Raw genomic sequence first — 27,586 nt, 5'->3', positions numbered from 1 at the left:
AACATTGAAGGTGCAAATTTATTATATAGGTTATATACACATAATCAGTATAAAGATGCCACAAGAGCTGTGCCCACTTCTAATGTCCTCCGAAAGTCGTATTCATACAGTGATCTCTATAGTTTCATCCAGTAGCAGATAGGTCAGTGCCCCCTGCAGTAGATGTTATAAGGTGTCAAGATTTGGTTTCAGAGTCATGCTTTTTGCCGATACCTTTGGAATGCATGAAGGGGCATAATCGAACGGGGCACTCAAGTTTTCTTGGGGGGAGGGGCGTCGCAGGACGTCCACGCAAAGGGGCTGGGAAACCCGTATTATCGAAACAAGATGGGCATCCACGTTTTGTTTCGATAATATGGTCGGGGATGCCCAAATCTCAACATTTAGGTCGACCTTAGAGATGGTCATCCCCGGAAACTGAGGACGCCCATCTCAGAAACGACCAAATCCAAGCCCTTTGGTTGTGGGAGGAGCCAGCATTCGTAGTGCACTGGTCCCCCTCACACACCAACCAGGCACTGCAGTGGACTTCAGAAATTGCTCCCAGGTGCATAGTTCCCTTACCTTGGGTGCTGAGCCCCCCCAAAACCCACTCCCCATAACTGAACAACACTACCATAGCCCTGTGAAGGGGGGCACCTAGATGTGGGTACAGTGGGTTTGTGGTGGGTTTTGGAGGGTTCACATTTACCACCACAAGTGTAACAGGTAGGGGGGATGGGCCTGGGTCCGCCTGCCTGAAGTGCACTGCAGTACCCACTAAAACTGCTCCAGGGACCTGCATACTGCTGTCAGGGAGCTGGGTATAACATTTGAGGCTGGCAAAAAAATATTTTTAAAGTCTTTTTTTAGGGTGGGAGGAGGTTAGTGACCACTGGAGGAGTAAGGGGAGGTCAACCCCGATTCCCTCTGGTGGTCATCTGGTCAGTTCATGCATCTTTTTGAGGCTTGGTTGCAAGAAAAAATGGACCAAGTGAAGTTGTCCAAGCGCCCTTCTTTTTTCCATTATCGGCCGAGGACGCCCATGTATTAAGCACGCCCCAGTCCTGCCTTCGCTATGCTTCCAACACATCCCCGGGAACTTTGGTCATCCCCGTGACGGAAAGCAGTTGAGGGTGCCCAAAATCGTATTTGGATTATGCTGGTTTGGGTGACCCTGTGAGAAGGACTTCCATCTTGCGATTTGTGTCGAAAGATGGGCGCCCTTCTCTTTCGAAAATAAGCCTGAAAGTCTCCCACTGATGGTCTGGTCTCTTAAGAGTCAAATGGCGGATCATCTAGTAAATGTAACTGTAAAAAGCACTGAGCTTCCTTTATGTCAGAAAAAGTGATTTGTTCTCTCTTCCACCAGATCTTAAGACGGCTGGATACAGCAGTGCCATTTGTATTTCATGTGAATGTAAACGGTGTTTCACTTCTCGAAACATCATACGCTTCTTGTCCAACTCCACAGTGTAATCTTGAAAGACAAATAGGAGTGTCTATATATTTTAAAGGGCCCTTCTTTTGAGCCTGCTGCAGTATTAGCGCCTTGTGTCTGAAATTGAGCAGGTTGAGCAGCAAAGGTCTTGGCCTGGCCCTTGGCAGTGGCAGCTACCTAGGTACTCTATGTGCACATTCCACTACGATGTCCCTCTGGAGGGCCGGGGAGGCGAATAGGTCCTGCAAAAGTTTCTGAACGAATTCCACTGTATTATTCCCATCCTGCCCTTCGAGGATTCCCAATACTCTCAGATTTGACCGTCTGGACCTGTTTTCAAGATCATCGATTTTGGTGGGCAATTTTTGAATATTAAGATTGTGCGTGCCGGTTTCCTGTCTTAAAAACTGCAGGTCTTCTCAGCTGAGGAAATGCACTGCTCAGAGTGCTTCACATGTTCCACCGGATCCCTAAGCTCCAACTGCTCGCCACCCAAGTCTGTTTGTATCCGGGTACCTTCTTTGTTTATGGCTAAAATCACCTCTGTATCGGTTGAGGGTTGTGGCACTGCAATGCTGTCTGGAGTTTTCGGAGAGGTACAAACCGAGCCCACCGACACACTCGAGCTAGATGGGGAAGATGTCCTGCACGCGCCGCACCACCATCTTGCGACTGCATGCACTCTGTCATAGTCTGTTGCCTGGTCGATTTCTGAGATTTAGGCAATTGCTGAGTCGCTCTTGTGAATCTCTGGGTATCTCTCCGCATCTGGAACCCCCACTCGTAGCTTTAGAGACACTAATACAGCTTTGGATATTCAGTTTATAAGCAGTATTAGAGAGCTCCGCAGGAGAAGCACATCTGCTTTCAGCCGGCTGTCACGTGACTCCCAATTCAAACGATTTTTGAAGACTTACTATTTTTGAAGGCTTTTATTGGAAGAATGAGGGGTATTTTTTTAGTTAATTGATGAATGTAGTGATTATTATTTTTATTGTTGGTTATGTTTTTGTGTTTTATTGATTTATATTTATTTTTCAATGCTGACGAAAACGGTCTCTACTGGCAAGTGATTCCTGATGGAACACTTGCATTCAAACAAGCCAAAACTACAGGAAGTAAAACGTCGAAGGACCGACTGACGATTCTCCTTTGCTGCAATATGGATGGGAGTGAGAAGTTGGACCCACTCGTCACTGGAAAGAACAAACAGCCCCGTTGCTTTAAGAATGTTAAGCGACTTCCTGTGTCATACGAGGCTAATGCAAATTCATGGATGACTGGGGAAATTTGGAAGCAGTGGCTAAAGAAGTTAGACACTAGATTGCGGGCACAAAAGCGTCAGATTTTGTTGCTTTGTGATAATTGTGCTGCACACAGTGATGATGTCAGGCTGTCTAATGTCAAGGTGGTCTTCCTGCCACCAAACACTACCTCTCTGATCCAACCTCTGGATCAGGGCATAATAGCCAATTTCAAACAACATTATTGGGCTCTTGTGCTACGTTGTCTGATGAGCATTATGGATGACCAGACTGGCAAGGATAAACATGCTGTTGAACTGGCTCGTAATCTATCACTGTTGGATTCCCTACATATGCAGAAAGAAGCCTGGAATCATGTTACACAGGCAACCATTGTGAACTGCTACAAGCGGGCAAGCTTTGTTAAGGATGTGAAGAGGGACGAAACAGATGCAGCTATTGCAAATGCGTCAGATGAACAGGCTATTGACATCCCAGCCGGTGTTACTGAAGAGTTTCATCACTACATAGCTGTTGATTACGATCTACAAACAGCTGACGATAGCACTGATGTCCAGATATGCGCCTACATGCAGGCAACAATGGCTGATGATGAAACAGATGATGAAATGAGCAGCGAGGCACATGCTGATGAAATTCAACAACCTCCTCCTGTCACTTTTGTAAGAGCGCTGGAGAGTCCTATCTGGAGGCCACTGGATGTCAGTGCTATCACAGTTTTTACTGTCTGGCAGACGTAGTCTATGGAACTCACAGACACAATAGTGTACAGAGGACTATTACTGATTACTTCAAGTAAGCCTAATGTCAGTTAACAGAGACTATATAACGTCAGTTAATGAAGACTGTATACCGTACACATAATATACAGTACTGTACATATGTTTATCAGATGTCAAGCTTCTTTGGGTCACAATGGTTAAGTGCACGCTCCGGTTAACTGCATGTATTCCTTTGGCCCCAAACCCTTGCACTTAAGCGGATTTCACTGTATATATATACATATATACACATATACATACATACATATATATATGTGTATATATATGTGTGTGTGTGTATATATATATATATACACATTACATATATATATATATATACATATATACACACACACATATTTTCCCTCCCTTTTTTAATATACTCAGCTTCGGATCAATATCTTATACTCCACGGGAGGTGAAGCAGTTGCAATGGGGTCGTAACTAGCTATCCCCTAACAGCTGGGATGTTTGGTAGACTATTTTTGAGGGCTCTCACCTCACACATGGAGATAACCTCATCAGAGAGGATGGATGCGAGAGCCTCTTAGAGCTTGAGTGCTAAATACTTAAGAAGTGCTTCCTCTGGGATCCTAAATGATGGATCCAATTTGTGAGGTGGGGCTGAGGTGCAGTGTCCTTTGTTTGGTTGTTCCATTTTTAATAGTTTGTATGTTTGCAGGAGTGGGAATGGTTGAATATGGGAGCCATGCTGAGGGGGGAAAAGTAAGAGAAATGGCACTGGGGGTGAGATGTTATTTTTATTTTCAAATTTATACTATGCTGAACGATGATTTGTTTAACTCAGATGGAAGATGACCCTTCAAGTTATTTCATATAATATACGGGGTTTGCAAACCCCTTCCAAACGTAAGAAAATGTTGCTTGAACTTGAAAGGCTGCATGCTGATGTGTATCTCCTTCAAGAAACTCACCTGGGGAGAGGTGATATTCGGAAACTTAAAGCACCTTGGGTGGGTGAGGCTTTTCAATCTGGGGGGTTATCTAATAGTGCAGGGGTGGCAATTTTACTCCTGAAGGACAAGGTGGGAGAGCTATAGAAATGTTAAGCAGTAGTAGAAGATTGGGAAGGGAGAGCAATAGCATTAGAATTATTTCTGGGAGGTGTTTTGATCTGCTTGGTTAATATACATGCCCCCCAACAAGGGACAATTGCAATTTATACAGAGTACACTTACAGCGTTGAGGAGCTGGACTAGACTGCCTATCCTTCTAGGCGGAGATCTGAATTGGGTTATGAATGACCGTCTTGATCGGTCTGTGCCTCAGGCGGCTCCCAGATCCTCTTCGTAGTCTCTGCAGGATATCTGTCAGGCATTTGACCTCCTTGACATTTGGAAAGACTTGCATTCGTATGATCAGGACTACACCTACTATTCAGCGAGTCATAACTCTTATTTTCATATAGACTTGTCCCTAGTGGACCATCAGGTACACTCCTTTGTGCGATCATGCTCCACTGGAAGTATAGTTAGTTCCGATCGTGCTCCTCTTCAGCTGACACTCTCTAGGCGGGATAGGGGAGAGGGGGTGACATTTCATGAAGGATGAACTCTTAAGTAATCAGGAGTATGTTAAGGATCTAGAGGGATGTCTAAGAGATTACTTCTCTTTAAACAATGTGGAAGTACCTCATGGTGTCCTATGGGATGCGATAAAGGTTGTATTTAGAGGAAAATATACTGAACTAGGGACAAGATTGAAAAGGGAAAAGCTTGGTAGTTGGGAGGAGGCATTAATGGAGTGAGGGAGGCAGAGCGTCAGCATAAATGCGCTCCATCTGAGATCTGAACAGAGTAGCGGAACTGAGGAGAGATTGCTCAGGAACAAGATAAATTGTTAGCTTCACAGCTTAAGAAATGTAACACACAAGGTACCATTCAGGAAATTATAGATGAGCACAGCACATCTCATCGGGACGGGACGGGGGGGGGGGGGGGGGATTGCCAGCTGCTTTATTATTATACTAAGCTGTACGTTTCTGAGGTGTCGGGCATAGGGCAGCACTCAAGAGTTTTTTCTGTACCTCTTAGAACATAAAAAGCTTGGGGAAGATCTCAAGGCGGAACCTGATGCTCCCATTCAAGGGAAAGAGCTTTGGAAAGCAATTAAATCTTCACCTCTGGGTAAGGCAGCGGAACCAGATGTTACCCATAGAATTTTATAAAACATTTTGGCACATTATTGTGGGACCACTGTTGAAGGTACTTAACCTTCCTCTGGAGGATGTGATCCCAGACTTTTGTCAGGCCAATATTACGATACTGTATAAATCAGGGAAGGATAAAACTTCATGTCGCTCATATCGACCCATATCCCTGCTAAACGTAGATGTCAAGCTTCTCACAAAAGTGATGGCCACCTGTCTAAACAGGGTAATAGGCAGGATTGTACATAAAGATCAGACAGGATTCATAATGGGGAGGAATGCATCAGATAATGTTTGCTGTGTTTTTAATGTGAAACAGTGGGTGGAGGAGGATTTCCATCGCCCAACAATGTTATTAACGCTAGATGCAGAAAAGGCCTTTGACAGGGTGGAGTGGTCTTTTCTATTTGTCATATTGGAGGTCTTAAATTTTGGACCCGCTTTTTGAGAGTTCTCTGGGCCATATATAGGGACCTTAGGGCCAAGTTAAAGATTAATTTGTACCTGACTAATTCTTTTTCTCTGCGCCAAGGGACACGACAGTGCAAATAATAGAGGGGACAGCGGGCAACTCTAACTCTTGAGCCGCGGTGGCGGCGTCGGGTTACTACTTTCGCCCTCCTGCAGGTTTCAACCTCTCCTCCTACCGCAGTCTCACTGCTTCTCATCCTTTGAAGTTCACTTCATCCGTCTATTCTACACGCTGCCACTCAGAGTTGCAGTCATTTACCGCCCCCCTGATAAGTCTCTATCTTCCCTCCTTACCGACTTCGATGCCTGGCTCTCCGTTTTTCTTGAGCCCTCATCCCTCATTCTTGAAGACTTTAACATACACACTGATAACCCATCCGACTCATACACGTCTCAGTTCCTCACTCTAACCTCCTCCTTCAACCTCTAACTGAGCTCAACCACCCCTACTCACCAATCTGGCCACTGTCTTGACCTCGTCCTCTCCTCTACCTGCTCACCCTCCAATTTCTGCGCCTCAGCTTTTCCTCTCTGACCATCACCTGATCACCTTCACACTTCATCACTCTCCCCCACAGTCCCGCCCAACACTAACCACTACTTCCAGGAATCTCCAGGCTGTCGACCCTCCCACCTTATCCTCTAGTATCTCTAATCTCCTCCCTTCCATCATGTCCTCCAAATCTGTCGACAAGGCTGTCTCCACTTACAATGCCACTCTCTCCTCTGCACTGGACACCCTTGCACCATCCATCTCCCTTCCCATAAGGCATACTACATAAGTAATGCCATACTGGGAAAAGACCAAGGGTCCATCGAGCCCAGCATCTTGTCCACGACAGCGGCCAATCCAGGCCAAGGGCACCTGGCAAGCTTCCCAAACGTACAAACATTCTATACATGTTATTCCTGGGATTTTGGATTTTTCCAAGTCCGTTTAGTAGCAGTTTATGGACTTGCCCTTTAGGAAACCGTCTAACCCCTTTTTAAACTCTGCTAAGCTAACCGCCTTCACCACATTTTCCAGCAATGAATTCCAGAGTTTAATTACACGTTGGGTGAAGAAAACTTTTCTCCGATTTGTTTTAAATTTACTACACTGTAGTTTAATCGCATGCCCTCTAGTCCTAGTATTTTTGGAAAGCGTGAACAGACGCTTCACATCCACCTGTTCCACTCCACTCATTATTTTATATACCTCTATCGTGTCTCCCCTCAGCCATCTCTTCTCCAAGCTGAAAAGCCCTAGCCTCTTTAGTCTTTCTTCATAGGGAAGTCGTCCCATCCCCGCTATCATTTTAGTCGCCCTTCGCTGCACCTTTTCCAATTCTACTATATCTTTCTTGAGATGCGGCGACCAGAATTGAACATAATACTCAAGGTGCGGTCGCACCATGGAGCGATACAACGGCATTATAACATCTTCACACCTGTTTTCCATACCTTTCCTAATAATACCCAACATTCTATTCGCTTTCCTAGCCGCAGCAGCACACTGAGCAGAAGGTTTCAGTGTGTTATCGACAACAACACCCAGATCCCTTTCTTGGTCCGTAACTCCTAATGTGGAACCTTGCATGACGTAGCTATAATTCGGGTTCTTTTTTCCCACATGCATCACCTTGCACTTGCTCACATTAAACGTCATCTGCCATTTAGCCGCCCAGTCTCCCAAGGTCCTCTTGCAATTTTTCACAATCCTGTCGCGAGTTAACGACTTTGAATAACTTTGTGTCATCAGCAAATTTAATTACCTCGCTAGTTACTCCCATCTCTAAATCATTTATAAATATATTAAAAAGCAGCAGTCCTAGCACAGACCCCTGAGGAACCCCACTAACTACCCTTCTCCATTGTGAATACTGCCCATTTAACCCCACTCTCTGTTTCCTATCCTTCAACCAGTTTTTAATCCACAATAGGACATTTCCTCCTAACCCATGACCCTCCAATTTCCTCTGTAGCCTTTCATGAGGTATCTTGTCAAACTCCTTTTGAAAATCCAGATACACAATATCAACCGGCTCCCCTTTGTCCACATGTTTGTTTACTCCTTCAAAGAATTGAAGTAAATTGGTCAGGCAAGATTTCCACACACAAAAGCAGTGCTGACTCGGTCTCAGTAATCCATGTCCTCGGATGTGCTCTGTAATTTTGTTTTTAATAATAGCCTCTACCATTTTCCCCGGCACCGACGTCAGACTCACCGGTCTATAATTTCCCGGTTCTCCCCGGAGCCTTTTTAAAAAATGGGCGTTACATTGGTCACCCTCCAATCTTCCGGTACCACGCTCGATTTTAAGGATAAGTTGCATATCACTAGCAGTAGCTCCGCAAGCTCATTTTTCAGTTCCATCAGTACTCTAGGATGAACACCATCCGTTCCAGGAGATTTGCTACTCTTCAGTTTGCCGAACTGCCCCATTACGTCCTCCAGGTTTACCGTGAAGTCAGTAAGTTTCTCCGACTCATCCGCTTGAAATACCATTTCCGACACCGGTATCCCACCCAAATCTTCCTCGGTGAAGACCGAAGCAAAGAATTAATTCAGTCTCTCCGCTACGTCTTTGTCTTCCTTGATCGCCCCTTTTACCCCTCGGTCATCCAGCGGCCCAACCGATTCTTTTGACGGCTTCCTGCTTTTAATATACCGAAAAAAATTTTTACTATGTTTTTTTGCCTCTAATGCTATCTTTTTTTCGTAATCCCTCTTGGCCTTCTTTATCTGCGCCTTGCATTTGCTTTGACACTCCTTATGCTGCTTCTTGTTATTTTCAGACGGTTCCTTCTTCCATTTTCTGAAGGCGTTTCTTTTAGCCCTAATAGCTTCCTTCACCTCACTTTTCAACCAGGCCGGCTGTCTTTTGGAGTTCCGTCTTTTTTTTCTAATTCGCGGAATATGTATGGCCTGGGCCTCCAGGATGGTATTTTTGAACAGCGTCCACGCCTGTTGTACAGTTTTTACTCTCTCAGTTGCCCCCCTAAGTTTTTTTTTTACCGTTCTTCTCATTTTATCATAGTCTCCTTTTTTAATCCCCAGCCCTGGCTGACCCCTTGCACCCGATACCTTCGCTCCTGCGCCCGATCAGCTGAATGCCTCTGGAGCAAATCTCGCACCCATACTGATTTCATCCATTACAAATTCATGCTATCCTCCTTCCAGTCCTCCCTATTCCTCGCCAAACAGGACTATTACACCCAATTGACTAATTCCCTCAGCTCTAACCCTCGTCGTCTCTTCGCCACCCTTAACTCCCTCCTCAAAGTGCCCTCCGCTCCCACCCCCCCTCACTCTCTCCTCAATCACTGGCTGACTACTTTTGCGACAAGGTGCAGAAGATCAACCTCGAATTCACCATCAAACCATCTCCTCCTCTTCACCCTATAACCCACTCCCTCAACCAACCAACCCAGGCCTCCTTCTCCTCTTTTCCTGATATCACCGAAGAGGAAACCGCCCATCTTCTTTCCTCCTCAAAATGCACCACCTGTTCCTCTGACCCCATCCCCACCAACTTACTTAACACCATCTCTCCTACCGTCACCCCCCTCATCTGTCATATCCTCAACCTTTCTCTTTCCACTGCAACTGTCCCTGACACCTTCAAGAATGCTGTAGTCACACCACTCATCAAAAAAACCATCATTTGACCCTACGTGTCCTTCCAACTACCGCCCCATTTCCCTCCTACCCTTCCTCTCCAAGATACTTGAATGCGCCGTTCATAGCCGTTGCCTTGATTTTCTCTCCTCTCATGCCATCCTCGATCCGCTTCAATCCGGCTTTCGCCCCTTATACTCGACAGAAACGGCACTATCTAATGTCTGCAATGACCCGTTCCTTGCCAAATCCAAAGGTCACTATTCCATCCTCATCCTCCCCGACCTATCTGCCGCTTTTGACACTGTCAATCACAATTTACTTCTTGCCACACTGTCCTCATTTGGGTTCCAGGGCTCTGTCCTCTCCTGGTTCTCCTCTTATCTCTCCCACCGCACCTTCAGAGTACACTCTCATGGTTCTTCCTCCACCCCCATCCTGCTCTCTGTTGGAGTTCCTCAGGGATCTGTCCTTGGACCCCTTCTTTTTTCAATCTACACCTCTTCCCTGGGCTCCCTGATCTCATCTCATGGTTTCCAAAATCATCTTTATGGTGACAACACCCAGCTTTATCTCTCCACACCAGACATCACTGCGGAAACCCAGGACAAAGTATCGGCCTGCTTATCCGACATTGCTGCCTGGATGTCCAACCGCCACCTGAAACTGAACATGGCCAAGACCGAGCTTATTGTCTTCCCACCCAAACCCACTTCTCCTCTCCCTCCACTCTCTCAGCTGATAACACCCTCATCGTCCCCGTCTCATCTGCCCGCAACCTCGGAGTCATCTTCGACTCGTTCCTCTCCTTCTCTGCGCATATCCAGCAGATAGCCAAGACCTGTCGCTTCTTCCTCTATAACATTAGCAAAATCCGCCCTTTCCTCTCTGAGCACACCACCCGAACTCTCATCCACTCTCTCATTACCTCTCGCCTTGACTACTGCAACCTACTCCTCACTGGCCTCCCACTTAGCCATCTATCCCCCCTTCAGTCCGTTCAGAACTCGGCTGCATGTCTTATCTTCCGCCTGGACCGATATACTCATATCACCCCCCTCCTCAAGTCACTTCACTGGCTTCCGATCAGGTACCACATACAGTTCAAGCTTCTCCTACTAACCTACAAATGCACTCGATCTGCAGCCCCCTCCTTATCTCTCTACCCTCATCTCCCCTTACGTTCCTACCCTTAACCTCCGCTCTCAAGACAAATCCCTCCTCTCAGTACCCTTCTCCACCACCGCCAACTCCGGGCTCCGCCCTTTCTGCCTCGCCTCACCCCATGCTTGGAATAAACTCCCTGAGCCCATACGCCAGGCCCCCTCCCTGCCCATCTTCAAATCCTTGCTCAAAGCCCACCTCTTCAATGTCGCCTTCGGCACCTAACCACTACACCTCTATTCAGGAAATCTTGACTGCCCCAACTTGACATTTCGTCCTTTAGCTTGTAAGCTCCTTCGAGCAGGGACTGTCCTTCTTTGTTAAACTATACAGCGCTGCGTAACCCTAGCAGCGCTCTAGAAATGTTAAGTAGTAGTAGTAGTAAGGAGATGGCATAGATGTAAGTACAGAGCAAAGATAAGGAATGTGTAAAGGAGAGCAGGCAGAATATGAAAGAACAAAAGACAGCAAAAAGAGAGAATTAAAATGTACACTCTGAAGAAGAAAATAAAGGGAGAGAGATCTGAAAAGGATAAAAGGAGGATAGTAGAGAGAAACAAAATAAGAAACCAATCATTTTACACTATGCAGTATAAAAGATCCTAGGACTCGGTTCAAAATCCTGATCTGAGCATGTCTCTCACACAGAATTTATATGTTAAGCAGTAAAAAGAAAAAAAAATCAAATTAGCCAACAATTTAGCTGTTAATAAATAAGTGTTCTTCTTAATTGCAGGACATTTCCTGCAATGCAAGTGTTCTTCGTAATTGCAGATACATTTAATGTGGACAAATGCAAAGTGATGTACAATGGGAAGAATAATCCAAATCATAGTTACCTGATGCTAGGGTCAACCTTAGGAGTCAGCACTCAAGAAAAAGATCTGTGTCATTGTAGACAATATACTGAAATCTTCTGCCTAGTGTGTGGCGACAGCCAAAAAAAGCGAACAGGATGCTAGGAATTATCAGGAATGGGATGCAAAATAAGATCAAGATTATAATGCCTCTGTATCGCTCCATGGTGTGACCTCACCTTGAGTAGTGTTCATTTCTGGTTGCCGTATCTCAAAAAAGATATAGCGAATTAGAAAACGTGAAGAGTGACCAAAATGATAAAGGGGATGGAACTGCTCTCATATGAGGAAAGACTAAAGAGTTAAGGATCTTCAGTTTGGAAAAGAGATGGCTGAGGGGGGATATGGTTGAGGTCTACAAAATCCTGAGTAGTGTGGCATGGGTAGAAGTCAATTGATTTTTCACTCTTTCAAAAAGTACAAAGATCAGGAGACAGACACTCAATGAAATTACATGGAAATATTTTTAAAACAAACAGGAGGAAATATATTTTCACTAAAAAAAATAGTTAAGCTCTGGAACTCGCTGCCAGAGGATGTGGTAACAGCAGTTAGCTTATCTGGGTTTAAAAAGGTTTTGGAGAAGCTCCTGGAGGAAAAGTCATCTTCGACTCCTCTCTCTCCTTCGCTGCACATATTCACCAGACTGCTAAAACCTGTCGTTTCTTTCTCTATAATATCAGTAAAATTCACCCTTTCCTTTCTGAGCACACTACCAGAACCCTTATCCACACTCTTATCACCTCTAGCTTAGACTATTGCAAATTGCTTCTCACAGGTCTCCCACTTAACCATCTCTCTCCTCTTCAATCTGTTCAAAATTCTGCTGCACGACTTATATTCCGCCAGTGTCGCTATGCTCATATTAGCCCTCTCCTCAAGTCACTTCACTGGCTCCCTATCCATTTCCGCATACAGGTCAAACTCCTCTTATTAACTTATAAGTGCATTCACTCTGCAGCTCCTCAGTATCTCTCCACTCTCATCTCTACCTACACTCCTCCCCGGGAACTCCGTTCACTGGGTAAATCTCTCTTATCTGCACCCTTCTCCTCCACCGCTAACTCCAGACTCCGTTCCTTTTATCTTGCTGCACCATATGCCTGGAATAGACTTCCTGAGGCGGTACGTCAAGCTCCATCTCTAGCCGTCTTCAAATCTAGGCTTAATGCCCACCTTTTTGATGGTAAAATTATGTATCATACCTGATAATTTTCTTTCCATTAATCATAGCTGATCAATCCATTGACTAGTGGGTTTTGTCCATCTACCAGCAGGTGGAGATAGAGAGAAATCCTTTTGCCTCCCTATATGTGGTCATGTGCTTCCGGAAACTCCTCAGTATGTCGATATCAAAGCTCCATCCGCAGGACTCAGCACTTAGAGAATTACACCCAGAAAGGGACACTCTGCCCAGCTCACCACCGCTGAAGTGGGGGAGGGGAATCAACCCAGCTCATCCCCACACAAGTGGGGGAGGGGAATCCGTCCAGCTCATCCCCGCGGAGCGGGGGAGGGACACCACACCTGCCGATGTGGGGGGATCTGGCTTATCCTGCGACCGCAACCGCAGGAGGAGCTGGCTGACCCTAACACCGCCGAAGCGGGAGGGATATAATGCTACCCTACTGCCGCACGAAGCGGGAGGGAGCGCCGGCAGAATTTAGGTCTCAATCCAGCCCCGTAAAACGGAGGGGAGAGGAATGCAGCAGCTCACTGCATAAGAGCCAACTTTTCAAAATGATTGGGGGTGCTGAATGAACGCAACCAAATATTCTCTTTCTCCCTCCACTTGCCACCACCAAAAATAGTCTTAGACTACATTCATCTTTTGTTTTGTTTTTTTTAAATATATTTTACTGCAACATTCAGATAAAACAATTAACAAAGGAGCAATGAATGGTGTGCAAAATTAGTCTACTGTTTAAGTAGTAGCATGGTACAAGTGTAAACATTTGTGTCACAGCAATTCTTATCATCAGCTGTGGCAGACAGTGAGACTGCCAGCTGTGATGATAGGTCCTAAGTTCAAAACAGGTCATTTCCCTCATATTGACTAACCATAGCTGCAGATAGTGGTGGTGGTGAATCTTCTGCCACCCAATAGGACAGAATCAATTTCTTGATGAGCAAAAGAGCATTATTAAGGAAGTGGCATAGCGAGGCCAAGAGGCCCTGCTCCACCAAGTGTTCCCTGAATGCAGTGAGCAGTTGAACATCAAACGTCTATTGTAAAACTAAACCAGCCAGAATAGTACAGATCGTGGATCCTGCATAGTCAATGCCAACAGAAAACCATGTCGTTTTCACAGACACAGATACACCCTAATCCACTATAGAATAAGAAACCACAAACTGGTTTTAATCATTGTGAACACTGAGACCTGCTAGTGAGCATTAGCAGTATAGCAAATTTTAAATAAACTATAAACTAACAATAGAAATATTTAGACAAAATTAAACTGAACCCCCAAGAAGCCAGAGTCTGAATACAATGCAACACCATAGAAACAGTGATAGTGATGTATGTCCCCTACTACTGTGCAAAATATAAAGATAGCAGATGTAAATTTGAAAAAAACTAGCAAATACCAATCCCCACTTTACAAATTAACAAATAGAAATAAAACAAATAAGGAAAACAAGACAATACCATTTTATTGGACTAATACATTAGCTTTCACAGGCCAAAACCTCCTTCCTCAGGTCAACACAGCTATTACAGTATCCTGTCCAGACCTGAGGAAGGGAGTTTTGGTCTCTGAACATTAGTCAAAATGTATTAAAATTAGTCCAATAAAAACGTACCTTATTTCCATTTCCTATTTATAAACATGTATTAACACAGCTACAATAGTACTTTAACCTAAAGCAGAAAAAAATAAAAAAATATTTTATCTACCTTTGCTGTCACTAGTTTCTGCTTTCCTCATCTTCTATTCACTCTCTCCCTTCTATCCACCATCTGCCCTTTCCATCCAGTGTCTGCCTTCTCTCTATCCCTGCCCCTGCAATCCAGTGTCTGCCCTCTCTCTTTCTGCCCCCTCCATCCAGCGTCTGCACCTCTTTCCCTTCCATCCAGTGTCTGCCCCTTCCAACCACTATCTGCTGCCTCTTTCCCTTCCATCCAGTGTCTGCTCTCTCTGTCTCTGCCCATTCCATCCACCATATGCCCGTCTGTCCTCTCTCTCCCCCTTCCAACCATTGTATGCTCTCTCTTGCTTCCATCCTGGATCTGCCCTCTTTGTCTCTGCCCTTCCATCCTCTGCCATTTCTCTCCCTTCCATACAGGGTCTGCCCTTTCTCTCTCTGCCCCAATCCATCCACTATCTGCCCTTTCTCTCTCTGATCCATCCATGGTCTGCCATCCCGCCCTCTCCCTTCCATCCAGGATCTGTCCTCTCTCTGTCTCTGCCCCTTCCATCCACCATCTGCCCTTCCTCTCCCTTCCATCCAGGATGTGCCCTTTCTATCTCTGCCCCTTCCATCCACCATCTGCCCTTCCTCTCCCTTCCATCCAGGATGTGCCCTTTCTATCTCTGCCCCTTCCATCTACCATGTGCCCTTTCTCTCCCATCCATCCAGGGTCTGCTCTCCCTCTTCTTCCTTCCATTCATCGACCATCTGTCCTTTCTCTCCCTTCCATCCAGGGTCTTCCCTCTCTACCTCTCTTTCTCTGCTCCTGGGCCCCCTTCCATCCACCATCTGCCCTCCCTCTCTCTGCCCTGTCTTCAATCCACTGTCTGCCCTCTCTATCGTTTCCAGATCCATTGCCCCCCCCCCCCCCCCCAAATGCTGCTGCTTTTCCTCCCGGCGCTCCCGCTTCAAAATACCAGAAGAAAAAATAATAACCAAATCGGGGGGCCTTACCTACTCATGGCTGCCAACTCTGTTCCAGAACTGGAAGTGAAATCAAAGGGGCGGGATCGGCACGGGTAGCTTAGAGACCGTGCAATCTTCCAGCGTTTGCTTACCGCTACCACTGTCCGTCTGCTGGATGAGAAGCAGTAGCAGTGGTGGTGACAGCTTGACTGGGCTGGAGGCTGCTGGAGGAAGGCTCGGGACCGTCCGGCCAGAGAGGCAGGCCAATAGCGACTCCGGAAGCTCCTCTGGCTCTGTCTGTTGCAGGCAGCATGATCGTCATCCCGCCTATGCGGGACAGGAAACTGTCTGTAACAAAGCGAGCCAGTCAGAGGGAAAGCTTAAGTTCCAGCCATCGAAAAAGACAGTGTGCTGTGCTTACTGGCTGCTGCACTGATGGCATCGGCTGTCCCGGTCCGGAACATGATTGAAGGAGTGGAGGTAGGAGCAGACGGACGTCGGACAGCACAGCGACAGTCAGATAGCGGTGCAGGGCAGGGAGTCGGGAGTCTCGGCTCGGGATGGTGCAGGGAGCAGGACCTGGAGGGACTTTATGCCCACGTGCCACTGCCAAATTATTGGGGGTGCTTGAGCACCCACAGCACCCACGGAGTCGGCGCCTATGGCTCACTGTAACACAAAATCATCTCAACTCCAGAAGAATTCCATCGAAAAAACTTGAACACGAAGATCCTCCTGAACAGGAACTGAAGACTAAACTTGAACCTGAAATGCAACCAGAATATAAACAGTACAGATATCTGGGAGGGGCTATGGATTGATCAGCTATGATTAATGGAAAGAAAATGATCAGGTATGATACATAATTTTACCTTCCATATCATCATGCTGATCAATCCATAGACTAGTGGGATGTACTGAAGCAGTACTCACCCAGGGCGGGACATAGAAATCCCTGACCGCAACACTGAAGCTCCAAACCAGGCCTCCGCCCGAGCAGCCACAGTCAAGCGGTAATGACGGGAGAAAGTATGAGCCGATGCCCAAGTTGCCGCCTTACAAATCTCTTCCAAGGAGACAGACCCAGCCTCTGCCATCGAGGCCACCTGTGCTCTAGTGGAGTGACCCTTCAGCTGGATAGGCGGCAACTTCCCCGCGGCCACATAAGCCGCTGCAATGGTTTCCTTGACCCATCGTGCCACTGTAGGCTTGGACGCCTGCAGACCCTTACGAGGACCTGTGAACAGCACAAACAGATGATCCGACTTTCGGAAATCATTGGTCACTTCCAAGTATCTGATGATGATTCGTCTCACATCTAGGTATTTGAGAGCAGAATACTCCTCTGGGTAATCCTCCCTGTGGAAGGAGGGTAGGCAGAGCTGCTGATTCACATGGAAACGAGAAACAATCTTGGGCAGGAAGGAAGGCACCGTGCGAATAGACACTCCTGCCTTAGTGAACTGCAGGAAGGGTTCCCGACATGATAGCGCCTGGAGCTCGGAAACTCTTCTGGCTGAAGTGATAGCCACCAAAAAGACTGCTTTCAACGTCAGGTCTTTCAGAGATGCCCTCGACAAGGGTTCAAACGGCGGCTTCTGCAAGGCTCTTAGCACTAGATTGAGATTCCACGCAGGCACCACCGAGCGCAGGGAACACATAGAGAAGCTCCCGTGTCGGCCGCCGTTGGAGAAGAGCATCTACTCCCAGAGATCGAGGGTCCCGTCCTCTGCTGAAAAAGCACGGCACTTGGCAATTGGCCAATGACGCCATCAGATCTATGCTCAGCTGGCCCCAGCGCTTCGTGATGTCCAAGTGTGACCACCACCTGCTGAGATAAGAGAACATACTGAGGAGTTTCTGGTAGCACATGACCACATATAGGGAGGCAAAAGGATTGCTCTCTATCTCCACCTGCTGGTAGATGGACACAACCCACTAGTCTATGGATTGATCAGCATGATGATATGGAAGCTGCTTTTAACTCCTAACCCTTACTCACTTGTTCAGTACCCTTATTTTATCATCCACACCTTAGTAATTCCCTTCTCTCTTATCTGTCCTGTTTGTTTGTCCTAGTTAAATTGTAAGCTCTGTCGAGGAGGGACTGTCTCTTCATGCTCAAGTGTACAGCGCTACGTACATCTAGTAGCACTATAGAAATGATAAATAGTAGTATAGTAGTAGTTTGTTATTGAGATGGACATGGGGAAGTCACTGCTTGCCCTGGGATTGGTCACATGGAATGTTGCTACTAATGGAAGGACTGTTGGCCACTGTTGGAAGCAGGATACTGGGCTATATGGACCATTGGTCTCACCCAGTATAGCTATTCTTATACGTTATGACATAGCCACCAACCTTGGGTCCAAATTGTGGTAACAAAGAATTTGTTTTAATGTATATTTTAGGAATGCATTACTATAATTTTATATGGGGACAATTCAGAAGACAAGCCCCCAGACCCTGCCCCAACCCCCTTCACTGATTGAAATGCTTGCTTCTTTTCTAGCAGAACAGGATACACATTACTCCTGGGTGAATTCTGCACTACAGTGCAATGCAGAATTTGCATAGAATTCCCCTCCCTCTGCAGACTGTGCAGAATTCTGCTCATGCACAATTCTGTACCGTCTACCTTTGCAGGCACAGCAGCACAGCTACTGGCAACCGGAAAAGTGATTCCGTGACTCCCTCCCTCCACACTCTCCAGTCCAGAGGAGGAACTGCACAGCCACAAGTTGGACTGCTTCCTGCTCTCTGCTATGACAGTTCCTTTAACCTCCTCTGCTGCCTTGCTTCTCTGTTGGCTCCTTTAAGCCGTGTGGCTCAAAGTAACAGTCGGGCTTAGGACCATACAGGAGCAGAAAGCAGCTTGACCTGCAGCTCCTCCTTCAGCGCTGGACCGGTGAGTGTGCAGGAGGAGGGGGGCTCTAGAAAAATGTGGAATGTGGGTGCAGGGAGGGGGCTGGAAATGTATGAATGGTGTGTGTGTGCTGGAAAAATATGGATGAAGTGTGTGTTGGGGGAGGGTCCTGGAAAAAGGATGGATGGAAAGTGGGTGCAGGGAGGGGGGCTTGGAAAAAAAGGTGGCTGGAATGTGGGTGCAGGGAGCAGGACTGGAAAAAAAGGTGGCTGGAGTGTGGGACTATCAATACCACCAACTACGCAAAACTCCTTGACTGCTTAGGCCCAATCTCTGGTGAACATCCAGCTGACCAAACATGGACCAACTTCGACACACTCTCGGATGATATCATTTCCTAAGTGCTCGGAAGATACGCCAAGTCCCACTGCAAACTACACATATGCCCTAATAACCTTATACAATTTGCCCCTCAACAATTCACAGCAGATCTCACAATGCATCTGAACTATATGTTACAAAACGGACTCTTTCCAAAGGACAAAGGAAATATTCTACTTACCCTTATACCTAAAGATGCAAAGAAAAGTGCAAGTGACTTAACCAACTATCGCCCAGTAGCGTCAATCCCGCTGATAACCAAAATAACTGAAGGCATGGTTACCAAGCAGCTCAACAACTACCTAAACAAATTCTCAATTCTCCACGACTCTCAATCAGGATTCGGGCTAACCACAGCACTGAAACAGTACTAGTTACTCTCCTGACTAAATTTAATAAGCAATTGCAACTGGCAACAACATACTTCTCTTACAATTTGACATGTCCAGTGCTTTCGACATGGTCAACCATGAAATATTACTACACATCCTAGAATACTTTGGAGTTGGGAGGCAATGTTCTTAATTGGTTCAGAGGCTTCCTGACCACGCGATCATACCAAGTCATATCTAACTCGATTATATCAGCCCCATGGATACCTGAATGTGGAGTCCCTCAAGGATCTCCCCTCTCGCCGACCCTCTTTAACCTAATGATGACACCCTTGGCCAAGTTACTATCCAATCAGAACCTAAATCCATACATATACGCGGATGACGTCACGATCTACATCCCGTTCAAACATGATCTAAAGGAAATCACCGATGACATCAACAAAAGCTTCCAAATCATGCGTTCATGGGCGGATGCATCCCAGTTGAAACTTAATGCAGAAAAAACATAATGTCTTATACTCACTTCACAACATAACACAACTACATTCACCACTATAACCACAGCAAACTTTTCCCTACCCATGTCAGACATCCTAAAAATTCTTGGAGTTACCATCGACTGAAATCTTACACTTGAAAGTTATGCGAAGAATACAACTAAGAAGATGTTCCACTCAATGTGGAAAATTAAAAGAGTAAAACCTTTCTTCCCAAGAGCCATTTTTCGTAACCTGGTACAGTCAATGGTGCTGAGTCACCTTGACTACTGCAATGCACTCTATGCTGGCTGCAAAGAGCAAATCATCAAGAAACTTCAAACAGCCCAGAACACTGCAGCTAGACTCATATTTGGAAAAACAAAATACGAAAGTGCAAAACCACTAAGAGAGACGCTACACTGGCTACCACTTAAAGAACGTATTGCGTTCAAGATCTGCACATTAGTTCATAAAATCATTCACGGAGATGCCCCAGCCTACACGTTAGACCTTGTTGACCTACCACCCAGGAATGCTAAAAGATCGGCCCGCACATTCTTTAACCTACACTTCCCCAGCTGTAAAGGACTGAAATACAAACTAACACGTGCGTAACAATCAGGGCTGATGATAATTGAATTGCTATTCCCGACCCTATGCGAATTCAAAGTCCTTCAGAGGCTTCTCTTTTGTAGTTGAACAATAACTTTTTAAGAGTATTCAAACATTACTTACAGGGGTCATGCAGTTGGGTTACACTGCAACTACTAGATTTCTGTTACTCCAAGATTTTCCGATCTGACGAAGAAGGGCAACCTTCGAAAGCTAATCAAGAAATGTATTAAGTTATGTTCAATAAAAAAGGTATCTTATTTTAGTTTCCATGTTTTATTTTGTTTGATTTCTATTGTTACTCCAAGGGAAATTCTGCGAAATTCTGAACACTTTTATTTGTAACTCTTTTTGTGCTGAATTCCTCTAAGGGCTGGCAGCTCCCCCATACATGAAATATTACCCCCCCCCCCCCCCCCCCGGGCAGTTTTTCATGTACTTTCATGCAGATCTCTACCCAGTTCCCATGGTGCACACCTCATCCACCTTTTTCCAACCCCCATTCTCCATCCATCTTTTTTTCTTCACCCCTCCTATTTATTATTTTTATTTGTTGCATTTGTATCCCATTGTAAGCTCAATGTGGCTTACAATGTTCTGTTATGGTATTCACCATTCCAGAGTACACGTTAAGTTGGTGTTACATAGAGAATAGGATGGCATGATAAAATTCAAATTAAGCAGACAGGCATAGAAAGACACTAATCAGAGTAAAAGGTTAGGTGGTGATGTACCGTCCCTGGGGATCCCGCTGTATCCGGCTTTTACACCGTCCCTGATGTGCGACTACCAAAAGAAAAATGACGTTTTAAAATGTTGGCGATCGAATCCGGGAAGATCCTGAGGATCCCGCTGTATCCGGCTTTTACACCGTCCCTGATGTGGGACATGTTCATATCTATACGACTACCAAAAGAAAAATGACGTTTTAAAATGTTGGCGATCGAATCCGGGAAGATCCTGAGGATCCCGCTGTATCCGGCTTTTACACCGTCCCTGATGTGTTGTAATTACAATTAATGATCGTTATGTTGAAGAGATATGTCTTCAGAGATTTACGAAAGTTAGTTCGTAAATTGTTTTTAAGTGACGTGGTAGTGCATTCCACAACTGCGTGCCCTTGTATGAAGAATACTGGTTTTAAAGGACCTACAAGTAAAAACACGTGATATGCAAAAATATGGAAACCTCATTGGGGGGGGGGGGGGGGCTTAGAAAAGGTATCACAGCCAGACAGCCTAGAAAGCTTATAGCTTTTCCGGGACCTACAGGAGACCAAAGACATACCTGTATTAGAGGAAGCAAAGGCTCTCGAAATTTGTCGAAACGTCATATCAATAGTTGAGAACCTCCACGTTCCCAGAGGGCACTGCGATGCCCACTATTCAGCGTGAGCGTACCCTCTTGCCTTCCCGAACACCCCAGCCTCTTAGCCAGCGCGCGTCCTCCATATGACCGTGCGCCACCAGTGCGTACTGTCGGGTGACTGTCTGTCTCGCGGTTGTTGTGAACGTCTCTATGTTTAGGCACAGCCTGTGGCACGCGGAGTCCTCGTTGTTGAAATTATCAGGACTTTGCTCTTCTGTGGCTCCCGACACGCGCAGATATGTCTTACAACTACGTGGTGACGGCGCAGAAACCCACTGCCGTGAATGGTTGCGTCACAGGTACCGAGACCAGGGCCCGGAGGGAGGGAGATAGTTGGGGCCCGGGGAGCGAGTGAAAAAAATTCAAATTTTACGTGTGGCAGTTTGGCACCGTCGGATTGAAAATAAATAGGTCCTACGTCGATTAGAAAATACTCTTTTACCTGAACCACCGTTTTTCTTTTATTTACAATGCTTTGCCACACTGTCTAGAGAGGCCTGTGTTTGTAAGAGTAGCAGCAGTAAATGAACATTAGCTGTTGGCGTCTACGATATTTACAGTACCAGGTTATCCTATGTCATAGAAACGTGGTAGAGAGCATGGTCTATTACATCATCAGGATTGCGACCTTGTCAAGACTGCTCGCGTGTTCAGAAGCAGATTTACCAAAAGACAAAATGGTCGATGTAGATGCAGTAACCTTTTGCTAGAGCCGTGTGCTTGAAGACGAAGCTCAACACAAGTTTAAATGAAAGATTGTTCTTCAGTGCATTAACCAAATGGAATGTATATAGGCAATGACAAAGCACACCTGAAATATGTACACATGGGTCTGCGCTAGCAGCAGCTATGTTTGCGTACGAGAAAAAAATTATATCGTAACTTATGCACATGTGCGGGAATGCTATTCTTTACGTACATATTTCAAAAGATGGATGTGACCAGAAACAGAAAAGCAGGATTGTCATGTAGGTTTTTTGGGGACTGTATTTCTATGTTAGACTCTTCTATGCATCAGGATGTGTGGCTTTCCTCCTTTAAAGGGGAAGCTTTAAAAAAAGATGACTTTGTGGAATGTCAAACCCCCAACAACCCTAAAACAACAACAAAACAAAACACCTGTTTGTACAAATATGGATGTCTATGTGTCTTTATAAAATAGACTGCCAGAACCTGTCCTAGCAGGGCACAAAATCTCATGCACAAATTTACACTTTTCCTGAAGAAGGTGCTGAAAATGAAGGGTTAGTAGGTGGTATGGAGGGGCAGACCGCATAGATAGACCATATGGTCTTTATGTGCTGCTGTTCTCTCTGTTTCTATATAAATGTGCATGTATGTATTCTATGTGTGGACACATGCATTCTGTAAAAAAAAATGTGCATGCATTGCAGTTCTACACTGACTCCACCCTGGGAATGCCTATGTGTACTTATTCATGTATGTTCATCTACACTATTTTAAACAGTCCCTTCCTTCCCCTAAACCAGTGATTCCTGAACCTGGCCCTGGATGCACCCTAATCAGTCAGGTTTTCAGGCAATTCACAATGAATATTCATGAGAGATTTGCATGCACTGCCGCCACTGCATCCAAATCTCTCTCATGAATATTCATATTCATTGTGGATAGCCTGAAAACCTGGCTGACTGGAGTATCTCTGGGACCAGGTTTGGGAACCACTGCCTTTAATGGGAACCATAGATGCAGTCTTTCTGGTAGTGAGAAGCTTAATTATGAACAAGTTGTAAACTAGGCGAGAATATAGATAGAAGGAATATTAACCCTATCCTGGCAAGTGTTACAGTTGGGGTCGGTGGGTGTGGGGGGGATGTTGTTTCTTATAATATCCTATCCTGTTATACACAAGAGGTCCAACCTAGCTGTGTTTATTACTCAGGCCATGAGTTTGCCCTTTCATTGTGGGGCCCCTGCAGAAAGAGCCAGCTGAGTGCATTGATTCTACTGCAAATGAATGTAAGAAAATCCTACTGGTATGCTATATGCAATGAACGTGCAAATTGCTGCTATGTTTCCGCAGCTCATTGCAAAATGTCACCCTTCTTGTCAGTGCCACAAGTGGTTGGCTCAGGCACTGACAGGAAGGGTGACATTTAAAATAAGTAAAAATAAAGTCACTTGGGGTCTATACTAGACTTCAATCTCCCCTTTCCCCCTACCCAATATTGTTACTTTTATTTTTTTCCAACATTTTTATTGATGAACTTTCAGAGAAACACATTGAACAATCAAAATGTACAGTAAGAGGGAGATGCAGCAACCAAACGTAAAAAAATCTAAATCGTTAAAGTCCCTAACGATTTTTAAAAAACGAAGAATGCACCAAAAAAAAAGTCACACATACTGAGATCGGTATTGAAACGTACAATGTATCAAAGAATCACAATACACATCGGTAATCGGCCCCCAAATCATGCGCAGAGCAGCCAAGCGTTATGTTAGCTGCTCTGCGCATGCCACAAACAGTCAAAACACAAGCACATGGCTCCCAAATCAAAACAAAAAAAAAAGGGTCGGGAGGGGGCAAAGGCGCTCGTCAGGAGCGTCCTGTATGGCCGTCCTTGCCCCCCCCCCCACCCGAGGTCGCCGTTCCCCCCTCCCCCACTTCCCCCTGCATTCTAAATTAAAAAGCAAACATACCTTTAGCAGCCCCGGCCCCCTCCCTTCCTCACTACTCTGTCTCCCCTCAGCTCTGCCTCCCGACATCCTCCGCCCTGTGCCCTGCCCCCTCTTGGGGTCGTCGCCGCCATTCCCCTCCTCCATCGGGCCCCCCTCCCTGTTACTGGGCCGGTGCAGCGCCTCTGTCCGAAGGCGCTGCACGGGCAAGAAGAAAGCTGATGCCTGCCTTCGCCCAGCTTCTCATGCGTCTCTCTCCTCCTGGGCCCGCCCCTGTCTGACGTCGGTAACCTACGTAGGTTACCGACGTCAGACAGGGGCGGGCCCAGGAGGAGAGAGACGCGCTACTGAAGCGTCCTGAATTTCCTCCCTGTGTGGGGATCTTTGCTGACAAGCATTTTTTTTTTCATCCGACAGTACACACGTTTTGTGATTAGAGACCGGTTAGTACTACAAATCAGCTTTCAATCTAGTCGGATAAACTGTATTTGTTCTCTTGTGAATACATAATCCCTAAAGCATATTGACTTGCTAGCGGTGCAAACATTCAGGAGAGGTAGACAAAGGGAGGGGGGGAGAGCACATTAGTCGTATTTACAATGAAAGCAAGCTGAGTGAAACGCTGTAAGGACTAGCTGGGTCCCTTTCGTAATCTTTCCTTAAATTTGCTTTGGGGTTTTCTCATACAAAAAGACCACAGGTGACCAGAGAAAAGGAATTCCTGTCCATTGCCTTCTTGTAGAGGCTTAAGTACATAAGTACATAAGTAGTGCCATACTGGGAAAGACCAAAGGTCCATCTAGCCCAGCATCCTGTCACCGACAGTGGCCAATCCAGGTCAAGGGCACCTGGCACGCTCCCCAAACGTAAAAACATTCCAGACAAGTTATACCTAAAAATGCGGAATTTTTCCAGTCCATTTAATAGCGGTCTATGGACTTGTCCTTTAGGAATCTATCTAACCCCTTTTTAAACTCCGTCAAGCTAACCGCCCGTACCACGTTCTCCGGCAACGAATTCCAGAGTCTAATTACACGTTGGGTGAAGAAAAATTTTCTCCGATTCGTTTTAAATTTACCACACTGTAGCTTCAACTCATGCCCTCTAGTCCTAGTATTTTTGGATAGCGTGAACAGTCGCTTCACATCCACCCGATCCATTCCACTCATTATTTTATACACTTCTATCATATCTCCCCTCAGCCGTCTCTTCTCCAAGCTGAAAAGCCCTAGCCTTCTCAGCCTCTCTTCATAGGAAAGTCGTCCCATCCCCACTATCATTTTCGTCGCCCTTCGCTGTACCTTTTCCAATTCTACTATATCTTTTTTGAGATACGGAGACCAGTACTGAACACAATACTCCAGGTGCGGTCGCACCATGGAGCGATACAACGGCATTATAACATCCGCACACCTGGACTCCATACCCTTCCTAATAACACCCAACATTCTATTCGCTTTCCTAGCCGCAGCAGCACACTGAGCAGAAGGTTTCAGCGTATCATCGACGACGACACCCAGATCCCTTTCTTGATCCGTAACTCCTAACGCGGAACCTTGCAAGACGTAGCTATAATTCGGGTTCCTCTTACCCACATGCATCACTTTGCACTTGTCAACATTGAACTTCATCTGCTTCTGTTTATGGATTGTGCCTTTCAGTTTCCTTTTGACCAATCACAGCGCTATTAGCTCTGCTAATGCGCTGGGATTGGCTCACAGTTTGTTTTTTCACTTTACAATTTTTCCTGGCACAGAGCTGTCCTAACGAGAGGTCCAGACCTCTCGTTAGATTTCCTGCCTTTTTCCTGCGTAAAGGCAATCGGAAAAGGTTAGTGCATCTCGTTTCAATGGGGTTTTCACACTAATTGCTCATCTCCATTCCGTTTTCGTTAGCTGCTAGCTTCCTCGGTAAAAGCCCTTTGATGCATGCAACGGATCAAATTTTCCTCGTTGGAGGGTCATTAAAAGCTCATTCCATATCATCATGCTGATCAATCCATAGACTGGTGGGTTGTGTCCATCTACCAGCAGGTGGAGATAGAGAGCAAACTTTTGCCTCCCTATATGTGGTCATGTGCTGCCGGAAACTCCTCAGTATGTTCTCCATCTCAGCAGGTGGTGGTCACACACAGCAGCAGCTCTGGCTAGGCCTCCAAGCCTAATTTTTAGGTTTTGTTGGGTGCCTGGGGTTGAGGGCTCTTCTTGAGCAAGTGCAAACCTGGTGGCGCCAGGTCCCTCCTTTTCTCCCCCCTCCCGCTGGCTCCGTTAAAAAAAAAAAAAAAAAAATTTTGGACATCCTTAAAGGCGTTTATTTCGACGTTTATTTAAACGTTTATTGCAGCTACTCACTGGGACACCAGGTCGTTACAGCTCGGAGCGTGAAGCAGGTAATTTTTACCTTTTTTATAGCGGGCAGGGGGTTCCCCGATTGATCTCCACGTGGCCTATGGCGTCGGAGGGCGAGGGCGCGAAGAATCGCTCCCCGGACCGCGTGTGCGCTACTAGCGGGGATGCGGGGGTATTAAAGTCTGATTCGCCCTTGTTGGGTGTCAGTTCGGAGGCCGGTCAGTGTCCCAGGTTTTCCTCCGGTGCGGCGGTTTTTCCCGCCATAAATGCCCATCCCCCGCTCCTCGCCTCCGCCATCTTGGCCGGCCACTCTGCTCGGACGGCTTCTTCTTGGGCCGCCCTTGAGCCGGGAGACGTTCATGCCATGGACGCCCTTGATTTGGGCGACGGCAAAAAAGCGGCTAAAGTTAAGCGCCGTTCTTCCCGCGCGGCTCCTTCGCGGAGTGTCGCGCCGGACGCCATCTTGGATGCGCAGCATGTTTCTCCCCCGCTCTTGCAAGCGCCGGTTGAGAGTGCGTCTGGGGCTGTGGCCCAGACTGCTGAGGGGCACAGTCTGGGGGGTTTCTCTCCCGAGTTTATTTTGCTGCTGCATCAGGCCTTCCTTATGCAGAACGCTGCCCCTTCTCCTTTATCCGATAAAGGGGTTGAGGCCCCCGGAAGTAAATGTCCTCGGGTGGATTTCCAGGCCTTAGAGGACGCTGTTTCCTCTGATGTAGATGAGGGCAGCGTATCTGAGTTCTCCCAACGGTCCTTTGGGGATTCCTTGGAGGAGACGGATTCCCGCTCGGATGGAGCGGATGACCCCTCTGCAGCACGGATCTTTCGCTCAGAGGATTTGCCCAACCTGTTAATGCAGGCCATGAGCATTTTAAAGATTTCCTCTCCGGAGGACGTCTCTCCCTCAGCCCCTGTTGGCTCCGCCATTATGCTGGGGACGAAGCGCCCGCCTAGAACCTTCCTCGTGCATGATGCCATGCACACCTTAATTTCGGCTCAATGGGATGTCCCGGAAGCGAGCCTCAAAGTGGC

At 46.3% G+C, this 27,586-nt stretch overlaps 2 protein-coding genes across 8 annotated transcripts in view; one reads left to right on the top strand and one right to left on the bottom strand.

Annotated features, from left to right (window-relative positions):
- Window positions 1-21,587, bottom strand: part of TKFC (triokinase and FMN cyclase) — a 262,264-nt gene extending 240,677 nt beyond the window's left edge. For 2 of the 7 annotated variants that reach the window (XM_030201154.1, XM_030201157.1), the window contains exon 1: window positions 21,492-21,586. The gene's annotated coding sequence lies outside the window, so the exon portion shown is untranslated. Of the gene's footprint in view, window positions 1-4,645; window positions 4,703-7,405; window positions 7,417-21,491 lie in introns of those variants that run through there. The other 5 variants (XM_030201156.1, XM_030201146.1, XM_030201152.1 and 2 more) reach the window with 5 other exon arrangements.
- Window positions 21,588-21,674: 87 nt separating this feature from the next.
- The window catches only part of DDB1 (damage specific DNA binding protein 1), a 276,368-nt gene continuing 270,456 nt past the window's right edge, over window positions 21,675-27,586 (top strand). Inside the window, exon 1 of the mRNA XM_030201144.1 lies at window positions 21,675-21,871. Within this exon, the coding sequence (XP_030057004.1) occupies window positions 21,811-21,871 (61 nt within the window). The 5' untranslated portion in view covers window positions 21,675-21,810. The remainder of the gene's footprint in view (window positions 21,872-27,586) is intronic.

Source organism: Microcaecilia unicolor, chromosome 4, assembly GCF_901765095.1.
Source record: "Microcaecilia unicolor chromosome 4, aMicUni1.1, whole genome shotgun sequence".
Lineage (NCBI taxonomy): Eukaryota > Metazoa > Chordata > Amphibia > Gymnophiona > Siphonopidae > Microcaecilia > Microcaecilia unicolor.
This window is presented reverse-complemented; position numbering and strand designations above follow the sequence as displayed.